This window comes from Pipistrellus hanaki (assembly GCF_964339955.1).
Source record: "Pipistrellus hanaki genome assembly, chromosome: 12".
Classification (NCBI taxonomy): Eukaryota; Metazoa; Chordata; class Mammalia; order Chiroptera; family Vespertilionidae; genus Pipistrellus; species Pipistrellus hanaki.
The window spans coordinates 49,109,424-49,135,413 of NC_140514.1; the positions used below are offsets into that span (position 1 = coordinate 49,109,424).

Below are 25,990 nucleotides of genomic sequence, written 5' to 3' on the forward strand. Positions count from 1 at the left end.
TCTCTACCAGGGTTTGGCAAACATTTTCTGTAAGAGAATGGAGAGTAAATATTTTAGGCTTTGAGGGACATACTATCCCTGCTATAACTACTCAACTTTACCATTATAATATGAAATTATCCAGATATAAAACATAAATGGGTATTCTAATTTTAGTTATAGGCACTGAAATTTGAATTTTGTATAATTTTTATAGTCACAAAATATTATTCTTCTGGGTTTCTTTTCAAACATTGAAAAATGTCAAAACCATCCTTCATAGGCGGAAGAAAGTTAGGTCTGGCCAGATTTGGCCTGTGGGCTATGGCTGATCCCTGTTCTGTATTATTTTTGTTTGTTCTCACCTGCAGATATTTCCCCATTGATTCTTAGAAAGAGTGGAGGGGTGGAAGAGACACACAGAGAAACATCCATGTGTGAGAGTCACATCGATTGGTTGCTCTGACCAGGGCCAGTTATCAAGCCTGAAACTGAGGTATGTCTCCTTGACAGAATCAAACCCGGGACCCTTCAGTCGGTGGGCTGATGATCTATTCACTGAGCCAAACCAGCGAGGGCCCTGTTCTATGTCTTTTTATGGTGTGGATTTGGGGGATGTACGTTCTTATAAAAGTGATGAAACTGTTCACCTAAGATCTGTGCTTTCCTCTGGATGTTAATTACTTTCAACAGAAAAACTGTATAAAGAAAAAGCAGCAAGAAGCCGATGCTCTGCTTGCTTCATTGTCCCAGGTGCACAGCATTAACAGAAATAGCGTGAGACATTTAAATTTTCACACCGTTTTGTGCTATTTAAGGGAAGCAGATTTAGACAGAAAATATTGTGTTTGAGTTGTTTTGCAGTTGAGGAATCAAAGATCCAAAATCATTCCAAATTTCTAGTTGCTAACTTTCTTAAAGACTTTGGAAACTTCTGAGGTCCCTTGGGATAAAAGGAAACTCAGTTAGTGGCAGGATTTTGACTGGCATGTATATGCTGGAGCTTGGATAACGATTTTTACTGTCCAGTATAAATGAGTTCTGGTGATATCTCCAGGCTAACATATATTGCTGGAAGAGTCAATATCCTGCTGCTCATCCTCTATCTGCCTTGATCTCAGTATATCCTTTGGCCTCTCTGTATGGTTCTCCAAATTGAAATCCTCTGCTGCTTTGTTTCTAGGATGCATCTCTCTCCTAATTCTCCTTCTGCTTTTAAGATTTTGGTCTTTTCAGTGTCCTCTGTTGGTCTCTGCATGAATACACTCCTCATACTCCTCAAGCTCATATACCCCATGCCAGGCTTCCTCCCATGCCTCCCCTGTGGGCAGTGCCTTCCCTCTGGTCCGTCTCTGACATACCACTGTTGGCAGTCGCTATTCCCAGATGCCCTTCTTGCCTCACTTGGGCTCTGACTCCATGCCAGGCTACTACTCCTTTTCTGAGCTCAAACATTCCATGCCGGGCGGCCGGGCGGGCGGAGGCAGCGGCAGCGGCCCTCTCGAAGGCGGCGGTGGCTTCACTTTCCAGGACTCCGGGGGCGACCACCGCGGCAGCGCGGGGCGGGCGGGCAGCAGCCTCGGGAGCCGGAGGAGCTGGGGCGGCTGGGGGCGGCGGCGGCGCGCAGGGATCGAAAATGTCCACTGAGGCCCAAAGAGTTGATGACAGTCCCAGCACTAACTAGTGGAGGAAGTTCTGATGGAGACCAACTTGAAAGTGTTCAGCAGGAACCAGAAAGAGAACAAGATCAGCCCAAGAAAAAGGAGGGGAAACTATCCAGCAAAACATCTGCTAAATTGTCAATTAGTGCTAACAGAATTCAGAAGGAGCGTGCAGAAATTACGTTGGATCCTCCTCCGAACTGTAGCGCTGGACCCAAAGGAGACAGCATTTATGAATGGAGGTCAATGATATTGGGACCCCCAGGATCTGTCTACGAAGGAGGGGTGTTCTTTCTTGACATCACCTTTTCACCGGACTATCTGTTTAAACCCCCTAAGGTTACCTTCCAAACAAGAATCTACCACTGTAAGATTAATAGCCAAGGCGTGATCTGTCTGGACATCCTAAAGGACAACTGGAGTCCGGCCCTCACCATTCCTAAGATTCTCCTCTCCATCTGCTCACTTCTTACAGATTGCAACCCTGCTGACCCTCTAGTAGGCAGCATTGCAGTACATGACCAACAGAGCGGAGCACGACCGGATGGCCCGAAGGTGGACCAAGCGGTACGCCACATAGGGCCTGCTGCCGCCCGCCGGCCCTGTGCAGGCACATCCACCAAGGGCATCCATAGCCCCCTCCCCTCCGGACCTCCGTTCTTCTTTTCTTCTTTTTATTAAACTCTGAACCGTTTTGTGGTGGTGTGTCACCCTTCCCCCTTCTCCCTCCTTCCTCTTCCTGCTTTTCCTTTGCTTTCCCTCCCTCCAACCCTTCTCCTTCCTCCCGGTTGTGTTCCCTTTTTAATTTGTTAACTTGAAAGATTTGGGTTCTCTTTCCCACCTCCTCGTGGATGGGAACTTTATTTTCAGTGCAAACAATGTTAATATCTGTAATAGTAAGAGTTTTCTTACAAAGCTTTGTATTACTGTGTGGTTTTGTTTTTTGTTGTTCGTTTTATTTTAATTTTTTTTCTTTTATGTGATCTTCGGGAAAATACATTCAGAATTATATCTTGTTTCTACTTAAATGTAGTGCTTAGGGTTAATTTTTTTGTACTGAAGTCTTTATTGGTGGGTGCATGCTACTGGGAACAAGTTTTTGTACAAAAGCTTCAATCAGAATCACTGTGCGTTACTGAGACTCTGTTTACCACTAGCCTTCTGTCCCCCACGCAGAAGACTGTTGGATTGAACAAAATAATAAGTATTTTGACTTACTTAAAGTGCTTGTAAATTTCTTAGGGACCTGCCACTTTGGACTGTGGATCAGTTGATGTACACTTGTATGATTAAAGCACTCAATAAATCACTGGCTGAGAAAAAACAACAACAGCATTCCATGCCAGGCAGCATCTCCTGATGAAAACCTATTTTGCTCTTTACTCCTAATGGCTTTAGGACTGAAATGCTCAGGAAGAAGGGAAAGCAGAAGAGGAAGAAAAGGGGAAAGGAACCTTAAAGTATTTTACCAGACAGTTCATATTTAATTCTTTGATCCACCCATAACTTACTATTGTGAATGTTGATGTAGGGATCTTACTTGGTTATTTTCCCCCCACTACGTAACCAATAGACCCCCATAGTATATACTGAATAGTTTATTATTCAAATGGTGTGTTAATCATAAACTTATTTTTATATATACATGATCCTGCATTCTCTTACACATTTATGTTTTGATTTTTCACTCATTGAAATTGTAGTTTGAGAAGAAATGATATCTTTTATAAGGAGACGAAATTTTAAATTTTTCTTTTATGCCTATCAGTAAAGTCTTATAGTATTCTTCATATACATTTTATTTTATATTTTTAAAGATATATTTTATTGATTTCTTACAGATAGGAAGAGAGAGGGATAGAAAGTTGGAAACATCGATAAGAGAGAAACATCAATCAGCTGCCTCCTGCACATCCCCCACTGGGGATATACCCACAACCAACGTGCCCTTGATCTGAATCGAACCTGGGACCTTTCAGTCCGCAGGCCGACGCTCTATCCACTGAGCCAAACCAGTTTCGGCATGTATACATTTTATTATGTGGTTTATTCTTAGGTAATTTCTGTAGTTTCATGACCATAAATGGTTTCTTTTTTCTATTTTTAACATTTTTTTTCATGTTATAGCAGTTTTTATGATGACATTATATATAGTATATCCTTTTCTGTAATAATTATACATTTTCCTATGTAATGAGTTATGTTTGAACATGATCTACTATAAAATTCAAGGGTCATATCTGAATCTAGGTATTGCTTTAAGCATTTTGTTGAAAATACCAGTTGTTCTTGCCTCAGCTCTTGCCTCAGCTAAATGAAGTTTCTTTTTTTTTTTTTTATATGTTTTATTGATTTTTTTTTTTTGCCCCCCTCCCTCCTTCTCATACATACCCTCCCTCCCCAGAGTTTTATGTGCATTGGTTGTACTTATATGCATGTACACAAGTCCTTCAGTTGATCTATTTTTAACATTTTTTTAAAATATTTAATCGGTGCTCTAATTGAAGTTTTGGAATAGGAATTCTTTTGACTTTTGTTTGTTGATCTTTTATTGTACCACTTTCTTGGCTCTTGTATTAGTTCTAGTAAATTGTTTTGAACGCTCTTGAGTATTATTGTAGTTTATTTCATACATAGGGTTCTAATATTAACTTTAAATTTCAAAATTAACATATGACTTTAACCCATTTGGCTCAGTGGATTGAGGGTCGGCCCTTAGGCTAAAGGGTTCCAAGTTCAATTCTGGTCAAGGGCATGTTTCCTAGGTAGCTCCATGTTCAATATAATTGCATGCTCTTTTTAGCCTCTACTAAAATGATCATATTTTTCTATTTTAAGCCGGTGTGGTAAATTATAGTAATTTTCTAATCTTGAAGTATCCCTGTATTCATATATCTTAATCATGGTGATTGTTTTAAAAATATACTGCTAGGTTTAATTTGCTGATATTTTATGTAAGAATTTTCCATCTTAATTCCTAAGAGTCATTGAAATATATTTGTTCTTTTTTTTTTTTTTTTTTTTTTTTTTTTGTATTTTCCTAGTTCAGATTTGCTAGGAGTTTTGCAAGTTTTATAAAATGCATTGGATATCTTCACATCTTTCCTAAATTCTGGAACCATGAATATAACATAGGAATTTTATGTTCTGTGAAGTTTAACAGAATTTGTCCGTAGTGACTTTTTTTCAAATGAATAATTAATTATGTAATCTAAGGTTTCCTTACTCTCACTTAATTTATATACTTTATTTTTTTACATAGAGGAAGGGAGAGGGATAGAGAGTTAGAAACATCAATGAGAGAGAAACATCAATCAGCTACCTCCTACACACCCGCTCCTGGGGATGTGCCCGCAACCAAGGTACATGCCCGAATTGAACCTGAGACCTTCCGTCTGCAGGCCGATGCTCTATCCACTGAGCCAAACAAGTTAAGGCTACTCTCACTTATTTTAAAAATCTATCTGATGTGCCTATTTCTGAGATAAATATATTTACATTTTCTACCCTGACTACATATTGTCAAAATTTCCTCATAGTCCTAATAGTTTAGTCTTAGCTTCAGCTAGACTATGTTTTCCAGGTCATAATAGTTCAAGAGTTATCTTCATGGAGTTTATCCTTTCTTAATTCAAATTATTTTCTCTTTTGATGCTTTTGTTTTTAATTATGTTAATATCACAATATTGCTTTCCTTCTATTATCATTTGATTAGAAAATATTTTAACCCCACATTTTCAAGTTTTCTGTGCTGTTGGAGTTTGCTTGAAGTTAATTTGTAGCTGATTGTTTTTTTAATCTATTGTCTTTTAACTTACGAGTAAAATCAACCAATTTATATTTATTGTAAATAATGCTTTGACTTATTCCTCTAATTTTATTTTCTTATATTTACCATACTTCTATTTTCCTTTTCTTGTTTCCATTTTTTTTACTTTTGTTGGACTAGATAGGTTGTCTTTGCTCCCTATCTTCTTTTAGAATGGTTTGCAAATTATAGATCCAATTTAATTCTTCAGTGTTTGTTCTTCGTTAAAAAGATGAATATAAAACCATTCTGAATTTATACGTTTAAAAGCAATACCTGGAGTTAACTTGCATCTGTAATCTCTGAATACATTTCCAAAGTTTTTCTGATTCTCAGTTTTCACACTTCTTAAGTTCTTCACTCATTAGTTTAAGGACTAAATGGGATGCCAGGTCAAGTACCAGCCTTTATAAAGGAAGAGATCTTCAATTCCTTCATTTTATTTCTTCTTCATTCAACCAAAAAAACCTTACTTCCAAATCACACCATCACTTCTCACCTTCTTTGTCCTTCAAAGTCACAGTCTCTTCATAACTTATGGTCTTAATCTAGTCTTTCCACTTGTAAATCTCAGAATATCTTTTCATTTTTCCTTTACATTAAAAAAAAAAATCCCATTCTGCATTGTGCTGAATGGCCTAGATTTAAGGAAGGTCATTTCCTACTGACTCCAGGCCTTTCTTCATTTTTCTTTCAAAATGGCGGACTTTAGACATGCCCTGGTGAGCACCACGTGCGCCTGCGCCGCCGGCGGCCATTTCCCCCAGCAGCCCCGACTCCGGCCTCCGCTCCGCGAGGCGCCTGCGCAGGAGCCCCGGAGCACTGAGGCTCCACCCTCCAGTTGAGTACGCCTGAAACCGCACGTTCCCATCTCTTTCCTCCCCCAAGGGTTGGGCACCGCCTGCCCCCCTTTCCTGTGAGATTCTTCCGCCGAGTAGAAAGCCCACCTTTGGTCGACAGCACTTTGAGGAGCACACGCCATTGGCGCTTCTAACCCGGGGTCGCCATTCGGTCTCATCTGTGCACCACTGCAATGCTCCTCTGGGCCCTAAGGTTGACAACCGATTTCGCCGGACTCTTTTGCGTTCCGTGAGGCAACAGCTGAGAAGAATGGCTGTGGCGGAGGGATCTCCCGCTGACGTTGTGTGTACTTCAACCTAATGGGGGTCGTCCGGGAGTCGGAAGGGGGAAGGCAGGGGGAGGAGTCAGCCAAGGAATTGTTTTTTCCTCTCGCCCCGCCCCGGCCTCGCGGGCCAATAGCGACCGGCCCTGTCCCCACGAGCCTCGCTCAGCTCCGCGGGCCGAGCCAATCAGCGGCGGCAGCGGCTCCGAGGGGGCGGGCCGGGGAGGCAGTGCGTGTCTTGTGAGAGCTCTTGAACCAAGTCAGAGCCGGAGTCAGAGCTGGCTGGTTGGAAACAGCGGCCGCCGCGGGTGACTCAGGGAGGCGGGGTGAGGGTGCCGGAGCCTCGGCTGCGAGGAGCAGAGGGAGAGAGGTGAGAGGGGCCTGCCCCGCGGCCCTGCCGCCCGCCTGTGCGCCGCGGGCCGGGCGGGGGCGAGGGGCACCCGGGGATGGGCGTCCGGGAAGCGGGGTGTCGGGGCGGGGCAAGTGCGGAGCCTGGGGGGACTCGGCCGGCTGGGACGGGCTCTCGGCGTCGGGGCCTTTTCCTTCCTGGGAGAGAGGGCACGATCACTTTAAAAAAGACCCGCTTAAGCCGCTGGGATTCCTCCCCATTACTCTCTCTGCGTGGAGGTTTAAGGTTTTAGAAAAGCGAAACTTGGGAGAAGGAGGGTCACGCGGCGCTCGGGCCCGTGTTTGCTTGTGGGGGAGGGATGGGGGGGGCGGAGAGGGTGCGGCTGGGGCGATGGGGTGAGGGGGGTCCTCCTTTGCTCCGCTGCCGTCCGGGGTCTGGCCCTCCGATCGCGGGTTAGGACCCCCTCCCGCCGCCCCCGCCGTCCCCGCCCGGCTCTCCCCGGGCCCCCTGCCACCTGCCGCCCCCATTGCATGTTGTTTTTGTGCTTTTTGCAGGGAGGAGCCCTTCCTGCAGGCGTGGACACCATGGTGCTCACGCTCGCAGAAAGTTGGCCGGTGCTGGTGGGGAAGCGATTCCTCAGCCTGTCCGCAGCCGACGGCGGCCACGACGGCTGGGACGTGGGGCGCGTGGCCGAGTGGCCCTGGCTCTCCGGGACCATCCGCGCCGTCTCCCACACGGACGTCAGCAAGAAGGACCTGAAGGTGAGCCCGGGCCCCGGCGGCCGGACGTTTCGTAGCTCCTGCACCCCTTCCCGTCTCGAGAACGGCCATCAGCACCCCGCTGCCCTTTTGTGGAAAGGGGCGATCGGAAGAAAGTTGGCATCGGAGGGTGCAGAAAAATGAGACCTTAGAAGTTTGAGACGGCTGTGTGGAGCCGAGCCGAGGTCTGCTTCGCCTGCAGTTGCTGGTGTCTGAACGCGGGCTTCAGGGTTGTCCAGACTTGTTTCGGCGTTGCCAGCGCTGGGCCCCATTAGGGCCGTGCGAGTCTTTCTCCGGAGGGGGAGTGTTGTGTTAGTGTGAAGTTGGCTTAGAGAGTGACATTTGGAATCAAGAATTTAGAAGCTAGTGTTTGGAGGTGCTTTCGGTGTTTTGTTTTTTGCTTGTTATTTGTTCCTCTTAATTTCTTCACCCAACTCCTTAAACTTTTAGTCCTGTTAGAAATGAGAAGTGTGAGTGCGGGTGGGGTGTGTGTGTGTGTGTGTGTGTGTGTGTATGTGTTGGAGGAGCTTGGTTCTATTATGCATATGAGGGTGGGTATCTGTCCATTTATGGTGGATCCGGGGCGGGGCGGGTTCCTAGTGGTGCTGGTTAGCCTGCGGGTGGGTGTGGGAGAGACCATATATGGAGGGGTGGGTTGGGCTAGCTGCACCTGATGTGTGGTGTGTTGGAGGGATGGGTTAGAAATATTCCACCTTGGTGTTTCCAGGGAGGGAGATGAGTTGACAACAAGTGCAGCCAGGGGGGTTTGCATCAGAACACAACACTCGGAACCGTTATCAGTTAGATCTTTAAAAAAACGATGAATTCCGATTGTACTCCCTAAGAGAAGTTTTGGTGTGAATACTTGGCACCAACAAAGACTCCTTTGTGCAAAAATAACTGAAACAAGGTCCCTAACAAAGACTCCCAAGTGATGATGATGTGAAGGAAGAAGCACTGTCAGAACAGAAGGTATTTCTAAACTTGGGTGATGGGTGTTTCAGTATCGTGGTTATCTCTGCTGCTGCTTGAAACTGCTCAAACAAGGGAAGCGAGTTTTAGCGTTGACAGTTGACTATGTTTTGGTTTTTGAAACCGTTCATTTGAATTCTCTCAAGGTGACCATGCATGCCCAAACCTGAGTTACTCTGCGAAGGGTTGTGGGAAAAGGGCGCGTGGTTATGTATTTTTAAATTTTATGTAGTGAGACTTGTCTCGTGTTGGAAAAGGGGGAGTGACCAGTGAGCATTTAACCACGTGCCGGGAATCATGCTGAGCACTCCATAGCCATGATTTCATTAGCCCTTCAACAGTTCTTTGGAGGTAGGTACTGGGGCTGGGGGAGATTAAGTATCTTGCCTAAGGTCACACACCTAGGAGTTGACAGCCTGTGCTCTATCTAAATCAGGAAGTTTTGCCTTCTGAGCTCACCCTCTGAATTACCATACTCCCTAATTTTCTCCTCTGTTTCACACCTAGTAAACCAGGTTTTGATGTTACAGAACTAATGTAATGAGGTGCAGAGATTGTCAACCCGTTGGCTTTAAGCTAATAGTATTTCTCCTTAAAAGGGGCTTTGTGAACTAGATTTCAGTCATAGTTGTGGTTTATTTCACCTGCCAAACAAAACTTTGTCATGTGCATTTGTTTACCTGTGATTTGAATGGACACAGATTTTATTTAAACTTTATAGTTTTTAGTTCTTTCTAGAGATGATGAGAGACTAGGTGTTTGGGTATTTGAGTACCTGTTGGGTTGGGAAGGCAATCTAGGAGGGTCCTTTATGAGTATACTTTTAAATCTCCACATCTCCCTACCCTCCAACCTGTGAGGTGGTTGGTGGTAATATCTTCATTCTCAGAACGAGGAAATAGAATTAGGAAAAGAAGTCTTGTTTAGACTTTCATATGAGTTACTAAGTGATGGAGGGAGGAGGATTTGAATCTAGGTTATGCTGTGTGTCTTTTCCACTGAACTAAGGTGCCTAACCTGGAGACAGCAGGGAATTTTAATTCAAACAGTTTTGACTTATATTGGATTTTTGCTTTACCTGCAAACCTTACCACTGAGTATCATGTAAGATACAAATTTAGTTGATGTCTTTATGCTAATAATGACTTACTGCTACCTTTCTTAGCTGATAGGAGATGAAATAATTGGTTTAAGTTTAGAGCCAAGTTTAAAAACATAGAATTTTAAAAGTTTAATAGAATGGAATTGTACTTGGCGAGATGTAGGCAGGAATTAAACTAAGTCACTGACCAACCATCCTTACTTATACCTGGGTTTAGGGATATTTCATTTTGGGGGCTGGGATGGGACTGGGGCCTGAAATGAATATGAATGAATGAATGAATGAATGAATGAATGAAATTCAAGTACTGTCCCAACTTTTTAGTATTAGTAGAAGTACAGGTCTGTCTATGATTTCCTTAGTTAGGGTGGTATTATTGTGGTCAAGGCTTAGTAACATTGTTTTACCTTGAGAGAGACTTTGTAACAAAGTCACTTACTCAAATACAATGTAACTACCGTGTTTCCCCGAAAATAAGACATCCTCCAAAAATTAGACCCAGACACTTTAGTTTCCCCTGGATTTGAATTCTTACTGGTATGTCATTTCATATTAATTTATGCAGAAGAGGTGTTTTGGAGGCTGGGTGGTGTATATATAACTCAATCCTCAGACACAAATAAAAGACATACTTGATTTTAATAGGAAACTTTAGAAAGAATGTTGAAGAAAGCTCACAATCTGTTGGGTTCATTATACATACATATATATATATATATATATATATATATATATACACACACACATATATATAAATACACACATTTATACACATATACACACACTTAACTTCTCTTTATAGTTGAAAGCATTACAGATATCTTCTACCACCCCCACTGAACCCTCTGTAACCACATTCCCCCACACAATTATATATATATATTTATATATATATTTTTTTTAATCATCTTTTTTCCAAACCAGAGTTAATGTGAATTTTTGACCAATGCAACTAATACTTCCAAAATAATAAACTAAATTATTTTTAAGGAACTAAACTTAATTTTCAAATCATTCAAAAATTAGGATGTAAAGAGAAACCTTGTCTAAATTTTGGTTGAGGGTTAATGGTAAGCTCTATAGATGGTGATCTAACAAGAATTGTGATATTCCTTAAAATTTGAATCCCTTTAAGATCTTCTTTACTTTTTTTTCTGTATATATGTTATATAATCATATTGAAGATCTCTCTCCTCCATTCCTAACTGAAGGCATTAAGATTTGAATTACCAGAGGGGTCTTCAAAATACCTCGTCTCATTGCCCTATACTTTATGTAAATTGTCTTTAAAATCTACCTAGCAATGCAGTGAGGGGTAGGTGTTAGTACTTTCGCTTTTAAACTAGCAAAACATGATTCAGAGAGCTTTGATTTAAGCAAGGTTTGTTCATTTAAATCATATAAGCATTTATTCCAATATTGCCAGCAGTATGGGAGAGCAGCAGGTCATACACAAAAATCTGCTGTAAACGAGGGTTCTTAACCTGGGGTGTAGGTTATTTGGTTTCCTTTACATTCTATTTTATGCTTGTAAATTCATTCTAAGAAAAATTCAACATAGCTGGGATTCAAACCAAAGCTCCATGTTTCTGAAATTTGTACCACTGTGCTGGGAAAACTGTCATCCAAAGCTAGCTTGGGTTTGAGATTGATGTGATATGGGTCAGAAAAGGAGATATCAGAAAACCTGGATTCTGGCTGGGGAAATAGAAATAAAGGAAGTTGGGCAGTCTTTGATTACCTCTGTGAAAGGATCATTTGGTTGGTTATAGTGATGGATGGAATACGTAGAACGAAAGAGAGTCAATGGAGCCTTGTCACGGAATAAATATTCACATATTTGCACATACCCTCTAATAACTACAAAGTTAAAAGCCATATGAAGAAGATATGCAGCTTCTTGGGGGAAGTTGCTTGGCAAGTTAGGGATGTACATTTTGTTGTTGGGGGTTTTCAATTTCATTGATAACCATAAAACTGGAGAAGGTTTGGGATCAGGACTAACAAAATGTCAGTTAGGAACTTCCTTCCTTCTAAATGGGTGAGATGAAACAAGGTAAGAGCATAATTCAGAGAGAAATTTATTGAATAGTGACTTGGGACTGATACCAGTGAAACACAGTGGTAAGTAAAAGCTGACACAGACTTTGGCCTATTAGAATTTATAACATGTCAATCAGGTAACCACAAATAAATAATTCAAAATGTGGATAAATGCTGGGAAGGAAAAGTACAATGTTTTGAGTACAGTTAGCAAGGAAGCCTCTTTTGGACTTCTTTGAGAAAAGGATTTTTAAATTTGGTTCTGACAGATAAATAGAAGTTATCTAAACTTTTTTTAAGTTAAAAAGGGAGATATTCCTATGAAATTAAGAACAGTGCTATAGAATTATTAACTAATTACTTGAAATAAAAAATGAAAGGCCGTTTTAGTAAGAGGAAGAATTTTAAGTCAAATAAAAAACAAATAGTGATTATTACACCAAATATTGAATATATTTATTGTATATAAATTAATATACCAAAAAAATCTCCCCAACCCATTTAAAAAAGTTTAGATTAAGGGATAGCATGTTAATAAATAAGCTAGGTGTTTTGATTTATTTATATCAAATTAAAGATTTGTGAATGTTTCTTTTTCTGGGTGAGAGACCCATTTTTGGAGCGAGGTTTGTTTGTTTTTTGTCTTAAAATATTTATACAAATTGTAAGGGTTTTAGCTTTAGAATAAAACATATTTTGCAGGTCTGAGGCAGAAATTTTCACAATTACTTGGAAAATGGTATTTCCATTGTAGTTTAACTTTCATATAAGAAGCTAGAGGTAGTTCTGGGAAACTCTGGGGTCATTTATCAATTATTTGTTTGTCTAGTTAGCAAAGTAGTCTTAGGTGCTAGAGTAAATTTCCCAGCTTATTCAATTGAGAGAGATTTCTGAGGCTGTGCCATCTATTAGGCCTTGTGCTAAATCCCACTGATACCAGGGGAATTCAAAAGCAACTGGTGGATTGTGGTCATGGGGAGTCATCTTAAGCTCACAATGTCAACATAGAGTTTCAGTGCCAAGCAATAAGTACTTCTTTTAAATTTATCTTTAATTCTCTAAGCTCTGGTGTCTATTAACATATGTAAGAACCTTCTATGCGGGGGTTCTGTACTTGGTGGACTTCTGAGAGGTAACTTTGGGGGCAGAGCCTGGCTCTCAGAGCCCGTGATTTCTGCTTCCCAAAGTGGTTTGGGAGCCAGAGCTTGATCCATGTCTGGGTAGTTTATTGTGTGAAGAGAAGAGCAGGAAAGGGGAACAGTATATTCAGATATTTGAGTAGAATAAAAAGGGTATAATTCAACTTGAGCATTTTTTCCTGTTTATTTTTGTTAATCAAATCCACTTTTCCCCCATTCTACCTAGGTGTGTGTGGAGTTTGATGGGGAATCTTGGAGAAAGAGAAGATGGATAGAAGTCTATGGCCTTCTGAGGAGAGCATTTTTAGTAGAGCATAACTTGGTTTTGGCGGATCGAAAGTGTCCTGAAATTTCTGAACGAGTTGTACAGTGGCCCGCGATTGTGAGTAAAAACTTGAGCTTATTGAACTCAATGAAAAAAGGGCATTTCATCCATTATGAGTGAAACAAGAAAAATATATATGTGATACCTATATTCAGCCCTCTGGAAAATAATACCACAAACACATGTCAATGTAGATGAGTCATAGGAGCACCTTGGATCTTCTGTTAGTCCTGCTAGGAGCTCTGGGCCCTTAACTTTCTTGGGCCTTACTTTCTTCACTTGAAAACCAGGGATAGAAGAAATGTGGGAATGTCAAAGCTCAGAGGTCGGGGACTAGTGGACATACACAGACATACAGATCTGTTTGATTTGACCCTCACAGTGTTTTAAGAAAATTTAAATTCGCTGTCTACTTATAAGAATGTGGAATGGAGTGGTTTACCACTTGTCCTGTGAACCAGGAGGTCACTGCTTCAATTCTTGGTCAGGGCACATGCCAGGTTGTGGGCTCCATCCCCAGTATAGGGTATGCAGGAGGCAGCCAATTGATGTTTCTCATGGATGTTTCTATTTCTCTGTCTCCCTTTCTTTCTCTCTATAAAAATCAGTAAAAACATTAAAAAAAAAAAAAGAAAGAAAGAAAAGAAAAGAAAAGAAAAGAATATGGAGAATTGACTTAAAAATCTAGATTTCCAGTTTCTTTTGAAAAAAAAACAACTATAAGATATGGCAAAACTGTAGCCTTGTGGCAGTTCTTTATCACAACAGTTAGCTAGAACTGAATAATGGCTATTGCCTGGCTCCTGGAAGGGTTTCCAGTCTTTATCTCATGCCTCTAAGTTTCCCCCTGGGTCATAACATTCTTTGGCTCTAAAGATACAGTCAGGATATGATTGTGCCATTTCCACAACATTAAGTTAGAGGAAAAGAGTACCACAAATGGAGAGGCCATTGAGGTTTTATGAGGCATGAGCTGGGTGTGAGGTGGAAGGGGCAGATCTGGGTAGTTGGAAAGGCTCCAAGGATGACTGAACGGCTGACTAGATTGTGAAGGGCCTTGTGTGCTGTGCTGTCAAATTGAAGGTTTGCCCATGAGTCAGAACAGCTTTTAGAGATTTTTGAGAAATGCAGGATTTTGGTTAAAGTTGTATTTCTGCTCTTTTGCTTTTTTAATTTTTTTTTCCTCCCGACTATTAAGAATTTGCTAAAAATATGGTCCTGTCTCTCTAGGAAAATATATGTACACATAATGTTTTTCATAAAATTTGGGGAAGCCATGTGTCTCTGGGCCCAGACTTGTATGTTAATAATTCCCAAATGTGTATGTGGTTTAAATTATTGATTGGATAAAAATTGTGTGCTCTTGTGGCTGCATAAATAGTTGTTAACGAGATACTTGGAGTGAATAAAAAACTTAATGGCTTTCTCTCTTCCTGCATGTGTGCAATATTACCAGTCCTCAGTTTCAGAATTATGCTGACAGTAGTTATGATGCCAAAATAATTTTCTCTTGTTTTGTTTTAGGTATACAAATCTCTGTTGGACAAAGCTGGTTTGGGATCCATAACTTCTATTCGATTTCTAGGAGATCAGCAGAGAGTATTTCTTTCTAAAGACCTTTTGAAGCCTATACAGGTATAACACAGAAACAATGTTAAATGCTAAAAACCGAATTTGTAAAACTGTCTTTTAACATGAGAAGTAAAATACTGACGTTGATTGCTCTAATTCAGGTATCTTTGTTGTTAATTCTAACCGAAGATATTTTTTCCATTGATTTTTTTTTTTTTTTTTTTTTTTTTTTTTAGAGTGTGGAAGGGAAGGGGGACAGAGAGAAAGAGAGAGAAACGTTGATGTGAGAGAGATACATCGATTGGTTGCCTTTTGTACATGCCCCAACTGGGGCTGGGAATCAAGCCTGAAACTGAGGTACATGCCCTTGACTGGGAATCAAATCTGCGAGAGACCCTTTGGTCTGTCAGTTGACACTCTTAACTACATAGCCAAACTGGCTAAGGCTAATTCAGATATCTCAACAGAGAAAAGAACCCATTCCATCAACAGATAATTGTTAGGCATTATCCCTCAGTGATAGTCATTGGGTTGGTGCCGACTATATGAAATTGGAAGGACAAAGGTACTACAATTAATGGTGTGTGTGTGTGTGTGTGTGTGTGTAAACACCTAAGTGATAGGACAATAATTTTTAAAAGATTGACTACCATTCTATGTGTACATATATCTATATACACAGATATGTTAGCCCTCATTAGTTATGTATTATATATTTGTAACCCCAAAATCAATGCTGTGGTGCTTTCACAGACATGTCCAGAGTGGCAAAAAATTTTGTCTGACACATGTTCTCAGCTGAGGTCAAATAAGGTGGCATTCTGCTTTCTTGTATTATAAAAAAGTCTATCTCCACAGATCATTACCTTGGGAATAATGGTCTTATAATAACACTCATCTTTTAGATGTCACTTATAAAGCTTGATAATCCTCTTTACTTCTATTCAGTGTCCTGTAGAACAATTCACTCTGTTTATTTTGCTTAAAGGCAACCTGGGGTAAATGGGCATTGCCATTGCTGGCCCTGAATTGGAAAACCAGAACACTGGCTTTTTCCTCTACTCAAGTCTCACTTTTACTTCCACATCTTAGAAGTGAGTGAAAACAAGGTTCACTCGCTTGTTTTATAATGTCTAAGTAAGAGGAATGGGGAGATGCTTTTACTTAACTTCAGGTGCCAGTTGCCTTTGTATATTAGATAAGGCATCTTGATGTTCTTCCTGCCTTAAAAGAAAGAATGACTTGGTCTTAAGGACTGAGGAACATATAGGAGGGGCTGTAGATATATCTTGCTTTATGTAGTGATATTACTTATCAGCATTTTCTTTCTCCTGGGCAGTTCTGTTTTATATCTTGCAGGTGTTCATTTTTCAGTTAAATAGAACTCATAATTGAAAAATCTCAATAGCAAGTTTATTTGTTCTCAGGGAGATGTACTGTGGCCATCAGTGTGAATGCTGTTTTGTATAACATTAATTGAGAGAGACTGTGATGTGTTCTTGACTTTTATTGATGACAACAGTTGTCAAAGTTTGGTGCTTCAGAGCATTCCCTGTAGATATGGTCACATCAGGCTTCTACTGTGAAACTCTAGGTTGGGGGATGTGAGAACTGCAGTACAATGCTTGTCTAAGTAATGCACAGAGAACCTAAAAATCATTTAGTCTATGTAAAGGTTAGTATTGAAACTTAAGGTCTGCCTTTTGGATTGAATTTGGCTCAGTTATCTATGATTAAGAAAAAAGTGTCCAGGTCAACTCTCTGGCACTTCTGACGAGCCTAAAACTCTCCTAAGCAGAGTAGAATTATTTTAACTTACTTAAGAGCCTTTTGTGGCTTTCCCCATTATCGTGTTGTTTTGTCTCATAGTATTATAGTAGGAACACACTTAGATTTTTTGAAATTGCAGTAGCACGAAGGGAAAAAACCTTCACAGATGATACATTCTGGTAATTAATGTTGAGCTCTTATGAAGACTCTAGGTTAAGTCTAATGTTACTTGCATTTTCCCAGAATGGCCTCTAAAAGACTAGTTATCTTTTCTAATGGGAGAAATTGGTAACTTATTTTTGGCCATTTCACAGTGGCAGAAAAGCATGACAACCTGACACTGGAAGGGCTTCTGTGCAATATAGTTTGGGTTGGCAGTTGATTCCTATCGACAGTTTCTGTATATATTTATCATAACTGAGTGTATGCACAGAGCCAGAAGACTGGAATGGTGCCCAAAATGGAACCACTGCCAAGAATTTAGTGTTTCAAAACTGGCTCACTGAAGATTTAGGCTGTTCATTCAAATTTTGTCATCATCACCCTCCACCCTTTTACTATTGAAGAATGCATTTGGAATTCTAGTTAGATTAAATGATTCTGTGTGAAATGATTTGTTTAAAAATAAAAACAGCAATGTCAGTGAGCTAACAGTATGGATCTCTGTTTCTATGTCTTTTGCCTTGGTGTTTTGGACATGGATTCACATGTTCATTTATTTGCTTATTATATTTCCCATAACCAAAGTTATGTCTTATTTATTATGCTTTGAGCCACTCTTAGTGTTTGTCTTGCTCTTATCTTTGGGTGACTTCTCTTCAGTCTGCCTTAGACTGTGCTCATTTGGTTTTCTGCTATGACCTGTCCGGTTCATTGGTGCCATCAAATGGCTAATTGACAGTACTTGAACCTCTCTGATTAAACTGATTGAAATATCCACTGGCATTTCAACAACTCTTCTTGTTACCTTAAAATGTAATGATCCTCCCATTTCTCAGGATGTAAACCGTCTTCGACTTTCCCTTATGGATAACCATGATGTCAGTAAAGAATTTCAAGCTTTGATTGTGAAACATTTGGATGAAAGCCATCTTTTACAAGGTATGTGGATAGTTCATGAGTTGATCAATGATTAACTTCTAAGAAAAGCTATGTTTTATCCCTTTTCACTCCTTTTATTGCAGTTTCTAATTTTTTAGAAATTCCTTTGCTGCTTTCTCCCATGCAACTAGATGATTGAAGGATTTTGTATTCTACAATATATTCTAAAGCCTCTGAAATTTGGACCTTTCAGGGATTATGTGAAAACTATAAAAGTAAAATAGATATCTTAAAAGTTCAGCTATGTTTAGACATGGGATTTGATATTAAATTAAATTGAGGAAACATTAATTTGGTAATTCTGAGCTTCCCATTTACTGTTACTGAGTTTCTTGGTCAGTTTTACAATCAAAGTCCTTTTTACATATACATTTTTTAATTGATTCAGAGAGATAGGAAGAGGGAGAGAGATAAACATCAGTGATGAGGGTGAATCATTGATAGGCTGCCTCCTGCACGCCCCACACTGGGGATCAAGCCTGCTGCCCAGGCATGTGACTTGATCAGGAATCAAACCGTGACCTCCTGGTTCATAAGTCAACACTCAACTAGTGAGCTATGCTGATCAGGCACAATCAAAGTCTTTTTTTTTTTTTTTTTTTTTTTTTTTTAATCAGACTTAGCAGTTCTGTTGGGTTCCTGAATTTTTTGATCCTCTAAAGTAGGGGTGTCGAACTCAATCAGAGAAGGGGCTAAAATCTAAAATCCAGCCTAAATCGCGGGCCGAATGGTTTACTGAACAGTCATAAACTGACAATGTCATAAACTGACAGCGGAGTGCAGTGATGACAGCGCGGTGCGGGCCACATTGCAAGGCCTGGCGGGCTGGATTTGGCCCGCGGGCCTTGTGTTTGACACATGTGCTCTAAAGACTATTTCTAGGAAAATGAGTTAAATTTCAATGAGTTTTTTGATACTCTTTGACCTGATACAAATGCTAAAGTAAATATATTGCCACTCTAAAATAAATCAATAGAAGAATGGAGCTTTAAAAAGTTTTAAATTTTCTTCTAGCTTTATGGAAATGTCTTGTTTATGAAATACCTGTTAATGTTAACTTTTATCTACTCCATTTTAAAAAGATTTCGGAAAAGATTATTCTGGATGATGGTGCTGTTGAAAGATAATTCAAATTGCTCTAAAATTTTTATTTCTTTTAAGGTGACAAAAACTTAGTTGGTTCCGAAGTAAAAATTTATAGCTTGGACCCATCAACTCAGTGGTTTTCCGCAACCGTTATAAATGGAAATCCCACATCCAAAACTCTTCAAGTCAACTGTGAGGAGGTAAAGATGATGACAATGGCATGTAATATGACAGGGGAAGGTAGTTATTAAAAGAAATTATGTCTTAAAGGAGTTAAACACCTTCATTATGTTAAAATATTAGAATAGAAAGGAAATATCACAATTGTCTTAAAATAAATTATTTGTAAGAAGCTCCTATTATGTTAAAAGAGCTAATTTCTGGTATGTTCCAGAGCATTTTCTAATTTTTCAATATTTTTTAAAAATTATTTTTAAGATTCCAGCACTGAAAATTGTCGATCCATCACTGATTCATGTTGAAGTTGTACATGATAACTTTATGACATGTGGTAAGATATGTTTATTTAAAATCTTTTTTTTCCATCCAGTCTTTCCCCTTTATCCTCATGGTAAGGGAAATAGGGAATCCAACTTAATTATTTTTAAATATTTTAGGTAATTCTACAAGAACTGGAGCTGTGAAACGCAAGTCTTCTGAGAATAGCGGAAATATAGTTTCCAAACAAGCAAAATCTTGCTCTGAGGTAACTTGATTTGTTTTTTCACTTGCCTGGAGTGTGAATGGCCAGTGCATGGCCAGCTTACTTAGTGGTTGTAAAGCTGTTTTCTTTCTCTGCTATTCTTTGCTATTTCAGAATTTGGCTATAATTTCTACCCTCAAGCAGATGGAGATAATATAAGTTTCTGGTTCAAATTTTTTTTTTATTTGATTGCTGAAAATTCTCAATAGATTTGAAAATTTCATAATATGGAAGTGTTTATGAAGGTAAATTGAGTTATTGTGTATGAAATTGGGAAGAACTCCTGGAATGAGAAGAGGGCAAGAACCTTAGATTTCTGAGTAGATTTGGTACTGAAATAGGACTCCTACCTCCTTAATAATAATACAGTGGTGCCTCGCACAGCGAACTTTGGACAGGTTTTTCATGAAACCATCGGCCAAAAAGCAGAAAATGGATGAAGATGTGCAAGATTCGGTAGACTCTACTTAGTCTGTCTTAAAATTAAAAAAATGTGTGTTTTTTTTTTAAAAAAAAATTATGTTTTTAGATGTATCTAAATAAAAATATGTCATCTTAGCATATTTTTTTATGTCATCTTAGCATATTTTATGCTACAGAACGAATTATTTTTTTTAACATGTATTGTTATGGGAAAACGCGTTTCACATAACGAACTTTTCGCATAACAAGCTTGCTCCTGGAACGAATTAAGTTCGTTGTGTGAGGCACCACTTGTAAGGGTTTATTGGTCATTTATAATTGGATACTCATTTTTTTAAGGAAGTGGTTGGTTTGTCATTATAAATTCTGCCCCAAAAAGTATAGGCTTCCATAAAGGTCATTGTGAGTTCAAGTATTGGATTTAATTCTGTTCTGAAATAGTTAGGACATATTCCTATGTTACACAAATACTTAAGAATCTGAGCATGTGGGATGATTGGCTTTCCTGAATCTCAAACCTTTATATAGGCAACAAGAACTTTGATACTTGACTAACAACTTTGTAAACCAAAATATCTTCCTTCCGTGTGTAGGCCTGATCAGGTTGTTTAGGAAAGATTGAAGAGGTAATTATGGAAATTAGTATTACTACCTTTCATTTTTGCCTTATAGTTTACAAGAGTGAAGTAATATACAGCAGTCTAGTCCGTCCGTCCCCCCCTCCTTTCTATGAGAGAGATGCATCCTAAGACACACTCCCCCCCCCCGAGTTATATCAAACCATACATATACAATGTTTTTCTTCTGCAGATACTTATGATAAAATTTATGGCTGGTCTTGGGTATAGCCAAATTGTTAGGGTCACTATAGTGTAACGAACACAAACACTGAAATATAATGGCAGTAGATCTGATAACCTACCTCAGTCCTAAGTGATTAGCATTTGGGTAGCATGTACAGAGTAGATACACTGGACAGTGGGCTGCTTCACATCCTGGGTAGGATGGAGAAAGATTTTATTATACTTTCAAACTGCACAATTAAAAATTTATGATTTTTTTCTGGAATTTTCCATATAATATTTTTGGATCATGGTTGATAGCAGATAACTGAAACCATGGAAGGTGAAACAGCAGATAAAGAGGAACTATTATAGGAAGGATGTCAAGGAAGTGATTATTGCCTTTTAGAGTTAAGCTCACAGAGGATATTGTCAAGTAATCCACAGCATTGGAAGCTGAAAGAGAAAGGTTTTGACATTGGATAAATTGTTAGTGATCTTAGATAGAGGTAATACAGGCCAGTTTGAAGAAGTTGATTGGGTGTTGCCTGTCACATAATGTATCATTATAAATGTTGGCCTCATGAAGCGGATAGTCACATGATGTTGTGGTGGGGAAGGGATACAGGAATAGCAAATGGCATTCTAATGGATCCTGGAGGAAGCAACCTGGGATATAGGTAGGACTGGGGTCAATGGGGACCTCCTATGGGGGAAGGTACCAGTTCTTCAAAGTGTCAAGTTTATCAGTCTTATGACAGGTAGATGAGCAAGTCAATTTATAACCTTCAAGGAGTTACTTGTGGAAAGTGGTCATTTATATATATAAAAGCCTAATATGCAAAGTGTCCCCTTCTGAGTTCGACCAGGAGACCTGGAGTTCTGTCAATCACTATGACGTGCACTGACACCAGGGGGCCGCGCAGAGTGAAGGAAGGCTGTAGCTGGCAGTGGGAAGGCCCCAATTGGCCCTGATACCAGCCAGGCCAAGGGGACCCTACCTGTGCATGAATTTCCTCCAGTGTATGTGTGTGTGTGGTCTCCTCTACCAGATTCATATTTTTAAGGCAGGGAGCATGTCTTTTTTTTTTTTAATCTCAGCATATTGTTCACCTCAGTAGGTTTGTATGCTACTAAATTAATTATTGGGCACCATAGAAGCTTGGTTTGGTCTGGTTTGGGGTGTGTGTGTGTGTGTCAGTTAATCCTCACCCGAGGATATTTTCCATTGATTTTTTTTTTTTTTTTTTTTTTTTTTGGTAGAGGGGGAGGAGGGAGGAAGAAAACAAGCCCTCAAAGGTGTTTATGACAGTAACCTTTCTGTGATACTGACTTGTTTTAGACCTCAAATGCTAAAGAGGCTATTGGTGAAGTCTCTTTGCTGATCATCACATAGGCTGGTTGGGAATCAGGGTTTGCTCACTGCCTTGGGTGGCTGAATCACTATAGGAATCTCTGGTCCTTTGATGTTTGCTGACTCCAGAAGTTCTGAGAGACTTCAGTCATTTGTTGGAGGGAGACTACTATAGTTTCTTTTGTTGTGTCAGTGCCATCCCACTGCCAGTCTTGAAGAAGAGAAACCAGGTCCATCAGAAGGATGCCTCAATTTGCTAGAAGCATTTTTTTAGATGTAGAACCTGCCACTATCAGCTGTTCTTCAGAAGTCTTTCATTCCTTTCTTGCTTTCTGTAGCTTCTTTTTAGATAGAAGTTCCTTGTAGCCTCAGATAAAGAGAGTTCAAGGTTCTGTGTTATTAAAGAATTTGCCAAGTTCTTACTGAAGGTTCACTGAAGCCCAGGGTGATTCCAAATCATATGCATTTATCTCTTAGAGTCTTTTCCACTGATTTTTAAAGAGAGGGAAAGACAGAGAGAAACATTGATATGAGAGAAACACATAGATTGGTTGCCTCCTGTAAGCGTCCAACCAGGGTTGGGTCAGGGAGGAGCCTACAACCAAGGTATGCACCCTTGTCTGGAATCGAATGCAGGACCCTTTGATCCTCAGGCCAACACTCTATCAGCTAAGATCAACCAGCTGGCACTGTTTTGTTTCAAAGCCTGCACTTTGGCTGAGGGTTAAGTCCTCCCTTAACCTATTTGTTTCTGAACTTCTTCATCTAAAATAAGAGACGAATTTGATGTTTTAAAAAATATGTTTCAATGTTGAGCTCATGTTAGCCATTTCATTCTAAAGGAAGTTGGAGGTGGTAGAAATTTACCTGGGTATTGGCATTCTTAGAAATTTCTTAAAAAGTATAACAGTTATTCTCTTTTACTGCACTTATTTGTCAAAATAAAGATGATCACATTTTAAAAAAGTATTCTCATTAAAAAATTTTTTGTTAACTTAAAAAAGCATAATAAGAAAAAGAAACATCATATAATCATATTTCTTAGACATCTCACTATTTACACTTTGGGATACCTGTCTTCCTCCTCTCTTCCCTCCACCCCCTCGTCTATTCATGGGTGTTACCCTCTTTTTTAAAATTAAAAAATCATACCCTGTTTAGCCTCCTTGATTCCTTTACATTTTATTGTGAATGTCAGTAAACACTCTTTTTTTATCCTGGGTGATTCTTGTCATCAGGCAAGTTTTGGTAACCTTGGCCTGGCTGAGATTTCAAGAGAACTGGAGAGATAGTGGAAGAAGTGGGGGAAAAGAGTTCATTTAATGGAGCACAGTAACACACATGGCACAGGCCTCAACTGTGTTTGCACTTCCCAGATGTGTACTGGCACAAAGGTTACTTTTCAGGCGGTCTCTGGATGACAGAAGTTTGGGAATAGATAGAGGAGGCTCTTGGTTGCTTTGATGAGTACTTTTGGATAAGATAAACTTGTTTGCCAGTAGCATCTGGCTCCTTGAAGGTCTTCTCTGCCTAGCAGACTGTTCCTCAGAGTTGCTTGGTTAATTGGGAGAGTCTGCTAAGGAGTGCGAGCCAGCAGTGTCCTTTTTAGAGTACCATCAAACACTCAATTATATTATCTTCGTCTGCTGGCAGGGAGGAACTATTGCCATGACTGGTATAGAAGACCTTCAGGGAAAACTCTTCAGGTAAGAAGAAACTTTGACCCTTGTCAAGTCAGGCCAGTGCAGTGGTGTACGTGTTAAGATAGGCTTTGGAAGTGAAGCCCTATTCCTTTTGAGCTAACCCTTAGGAAAGTTGTAGAGTGATGTACTTCTGTTTCTTAAAGGAAAAACATTCTGAGTTATGCTAACTCTAACCATGGTGACTGGTTTAGGATGCTGCTCTACCTTTAGACATCTGATCTATGTTCCAGGCACTGCGCTAAAGCACAGCCCTACAGAGTAAACTTCATTGCTCTCATTTTACTATTGAGGAAACTGAAACTTAGGTTAAATAATGTGCCAAGAAGTGGTCACAGGCTGAATTCAAACCAAGGTCCAATACCAAAACCCAATACCCTTTACCACTGTGCTGCTGTTGCCACTCCTCTCCAAATCTTTTTCTTGGTGTGATGAGTTACAGCAGATTCCTCCTTCCTTGCCTCCATTCCTCCATCCCTCTTTCCAAAAAATATTTATTGAGTATTTAATATGTGCTAAATGCCTGGTTCTTGAGGTAACTCATAAGAATTGTTCATAGCTATTTTGAAATAATAAATGATAGCAGCATTCATTCACTCATGCATTACACCAAATTTACGAGCTGTAACAGTGGATATAAGCAGGGTCTCTGCCCATAGGAGTGTACATTACATTGAAAGGAAACCAACAATAAAAAGGTAATTTAAATAAAGGTACTTTCATAGTGTGATAATGCAGTGAGAAACAAACATGGTGATATGATAAAGAGTAAGGGAGTGACTTGTGAGGCACTATTATGGAAAGGGTGATGAGAGGTTCTGAGGAGGTAACAGTTGAGCAGATAGGGCAAAAGGAAGGAAGGAACCAGCCAACCACATGAAAACTATGCAGACAGGTGGAGTAGCAAGTACAAAGGCGCAGGCAAGAAAGCGCTTAGGACATTTGAAAACCAGAAAATAAGGTGGTGTAGTTGGAGCAGTGTGGACAAGTGGAATATGATATGAGTGGAGCAGGTTGGTAGAGACCAGACCACATAGAATTCTTGTCAGTAGAGTACCATATTCTGGTTGATGGATGTTTTATAAAGATTGTTCTGTAGTTGAATAAATTTGGGGTAAAAGGTTCAGGCAAAAATGGGAGGAAGTCAGGCCAGTTAGGAGACACAGAATCCGGGGGGAAGATGGTGGTAGTGGTGGCCTGGAAAGGAATGGATAGATTCCACAGATATTTTAGAAATAGAGGCAGCATTTACTGGTTCATTGGTTGGATATGGGAAATTAGGCAGAGGGTTTTTTGACTAGAGCAGGATACACAAAATAAAAAATTATGCCTAGGTTTATAATCTAAATCTCTTAAGTATGTTACTCTCAGGAGAATAATTTAAGAAAAGGTATTGATTGCATTAGTGCATCAACTAAAACATAATTGAGAGTAAGGAACATGATATGAGGGAAGACGCTTAGTAAAAGTGAACCTTGAATAGAATTTTAAAAAATATGTATATATTTTTATTGATTTCAAAGAGGAGAAGGGAAAGGTAGAGAAAGAAACATTATGGGTGGTGGGCACTCAAATAATATTAAACTGAATGCATGTGAAGCTGCCACCATTTGAAGACTGTTAAAAGCTTATTTCTGTGCATTGTATTATTGAAGTAATTACCACAAGGCTGTATTTTCTTCACATAATGAGTCAGAGGTCTGTAAAAAAAGTTCTGTCCTTAATGTTTTATAGGAAGACCAGTGTTGTGAAAAATCAGAGTGATTATATTAACAGCCTTCAGATATAAATCCTTAATTTTGTGATTTATGACCTGTTCTCCTGTGCTGTTTATCTGGCGTAGTTATTACACTGGTTAATACTAAATCAAACAAGTAAACTTGGATCTTGCTAGCACTTTGTATTTCCCCGGGACTTTTCCTTTTAATATCTGTTGGTTTGGTATCTTTTAGGCTTCTCCCAGTGTGTGTCCCATACAGTCTGTTCACACAGCAGTTTTTAAGGACATACTACTTGGCTGTACTGCCGCAACTCCGCCTAGTAAGGACCCAAGACAGCAGAGTGCTCCCCATGCTGCCAGTTCTCCACCTAACCTTGGAGCCAAACTTCCTCCAGGGTGAGTGATCTGTTTTCTGTGAACGATGTTTAATCATAAGAAGAAAAACTATTTTAGCCATGGTTCTTCCTACCTGAGCTTACATTGCTCAGGTGGCAAGCTTTTTCCACATCAGTGCTTCATA

General features: G+C 39.7%; 1 protein-coding gene and 1 pseudogene across 4 annotated transcripts in view; both read left to right on the forward strand.

Moving 5' to 3' along the window:
* The first annotated feature begins 220 nt into the window (after positions 1 to 220).
* Positions 221 to 2,294, forward strand: LOC311630826 (ubiquitin-conjugating enzyme E2 E2-like; annotated as a pseudogene). The gene has a single exon. The product of its transcript is annotated as a ubiquitin-conjugating enzyme E2 E2-like (transcript).
* A 4,502-nt stretch (positions 2,295 to 6,796) lies between these two features.
* Positions 6,797 to 25,990, forward strand: part of KDM3A (lysine demethylase 3A) — a 53,055-nt gene continuing 33,861 nt past the window's right edge. For all 3 annotated transcript variants that reach the window (XM_084900212.1, XM_084900213.1, XM_084900214.1), the window contains exons 1-9: positions 6,797 to 6,941; positions 7,475 to 7,681; positions 13,161 to 13,316; positions 14,784 to 14,894; positions 17,600 to 17,702; positions 18,864 to 18,988; positions 19,227 to 19,299; positions 19,406 to 19,494; positions 25,703 to 25,866. In XM_084900212.1, coding sequence (XP_084756338.1) covers positions 7,505 to 7,681; positions 13,161 to 13,316; positions 14,784 to 14,894; positions 17,600 to 17,702; positions 18,864 to 18,988; positions 19,227 to 19,299; positions 19,406 to 19,494; positions 25,703 to 25,866 — 998 coding nt within the window. In that variant the 5' untranslated portion in view covers positions 6,797 to 6,941; positions 7,475 to 7,504. The remainder of the gene's footprint in view (positions 6,942 to 7,474; positions 7,682 to 13,160; positions 13,317 to 14,783; positions 14,895 to 17,599; positions 17,703 to 18,863; positions 18,989 to 19,226; positions 19,300 to 19,405; positions 19,495 to 25,702; positions 25,867 to 25,990) is intronic.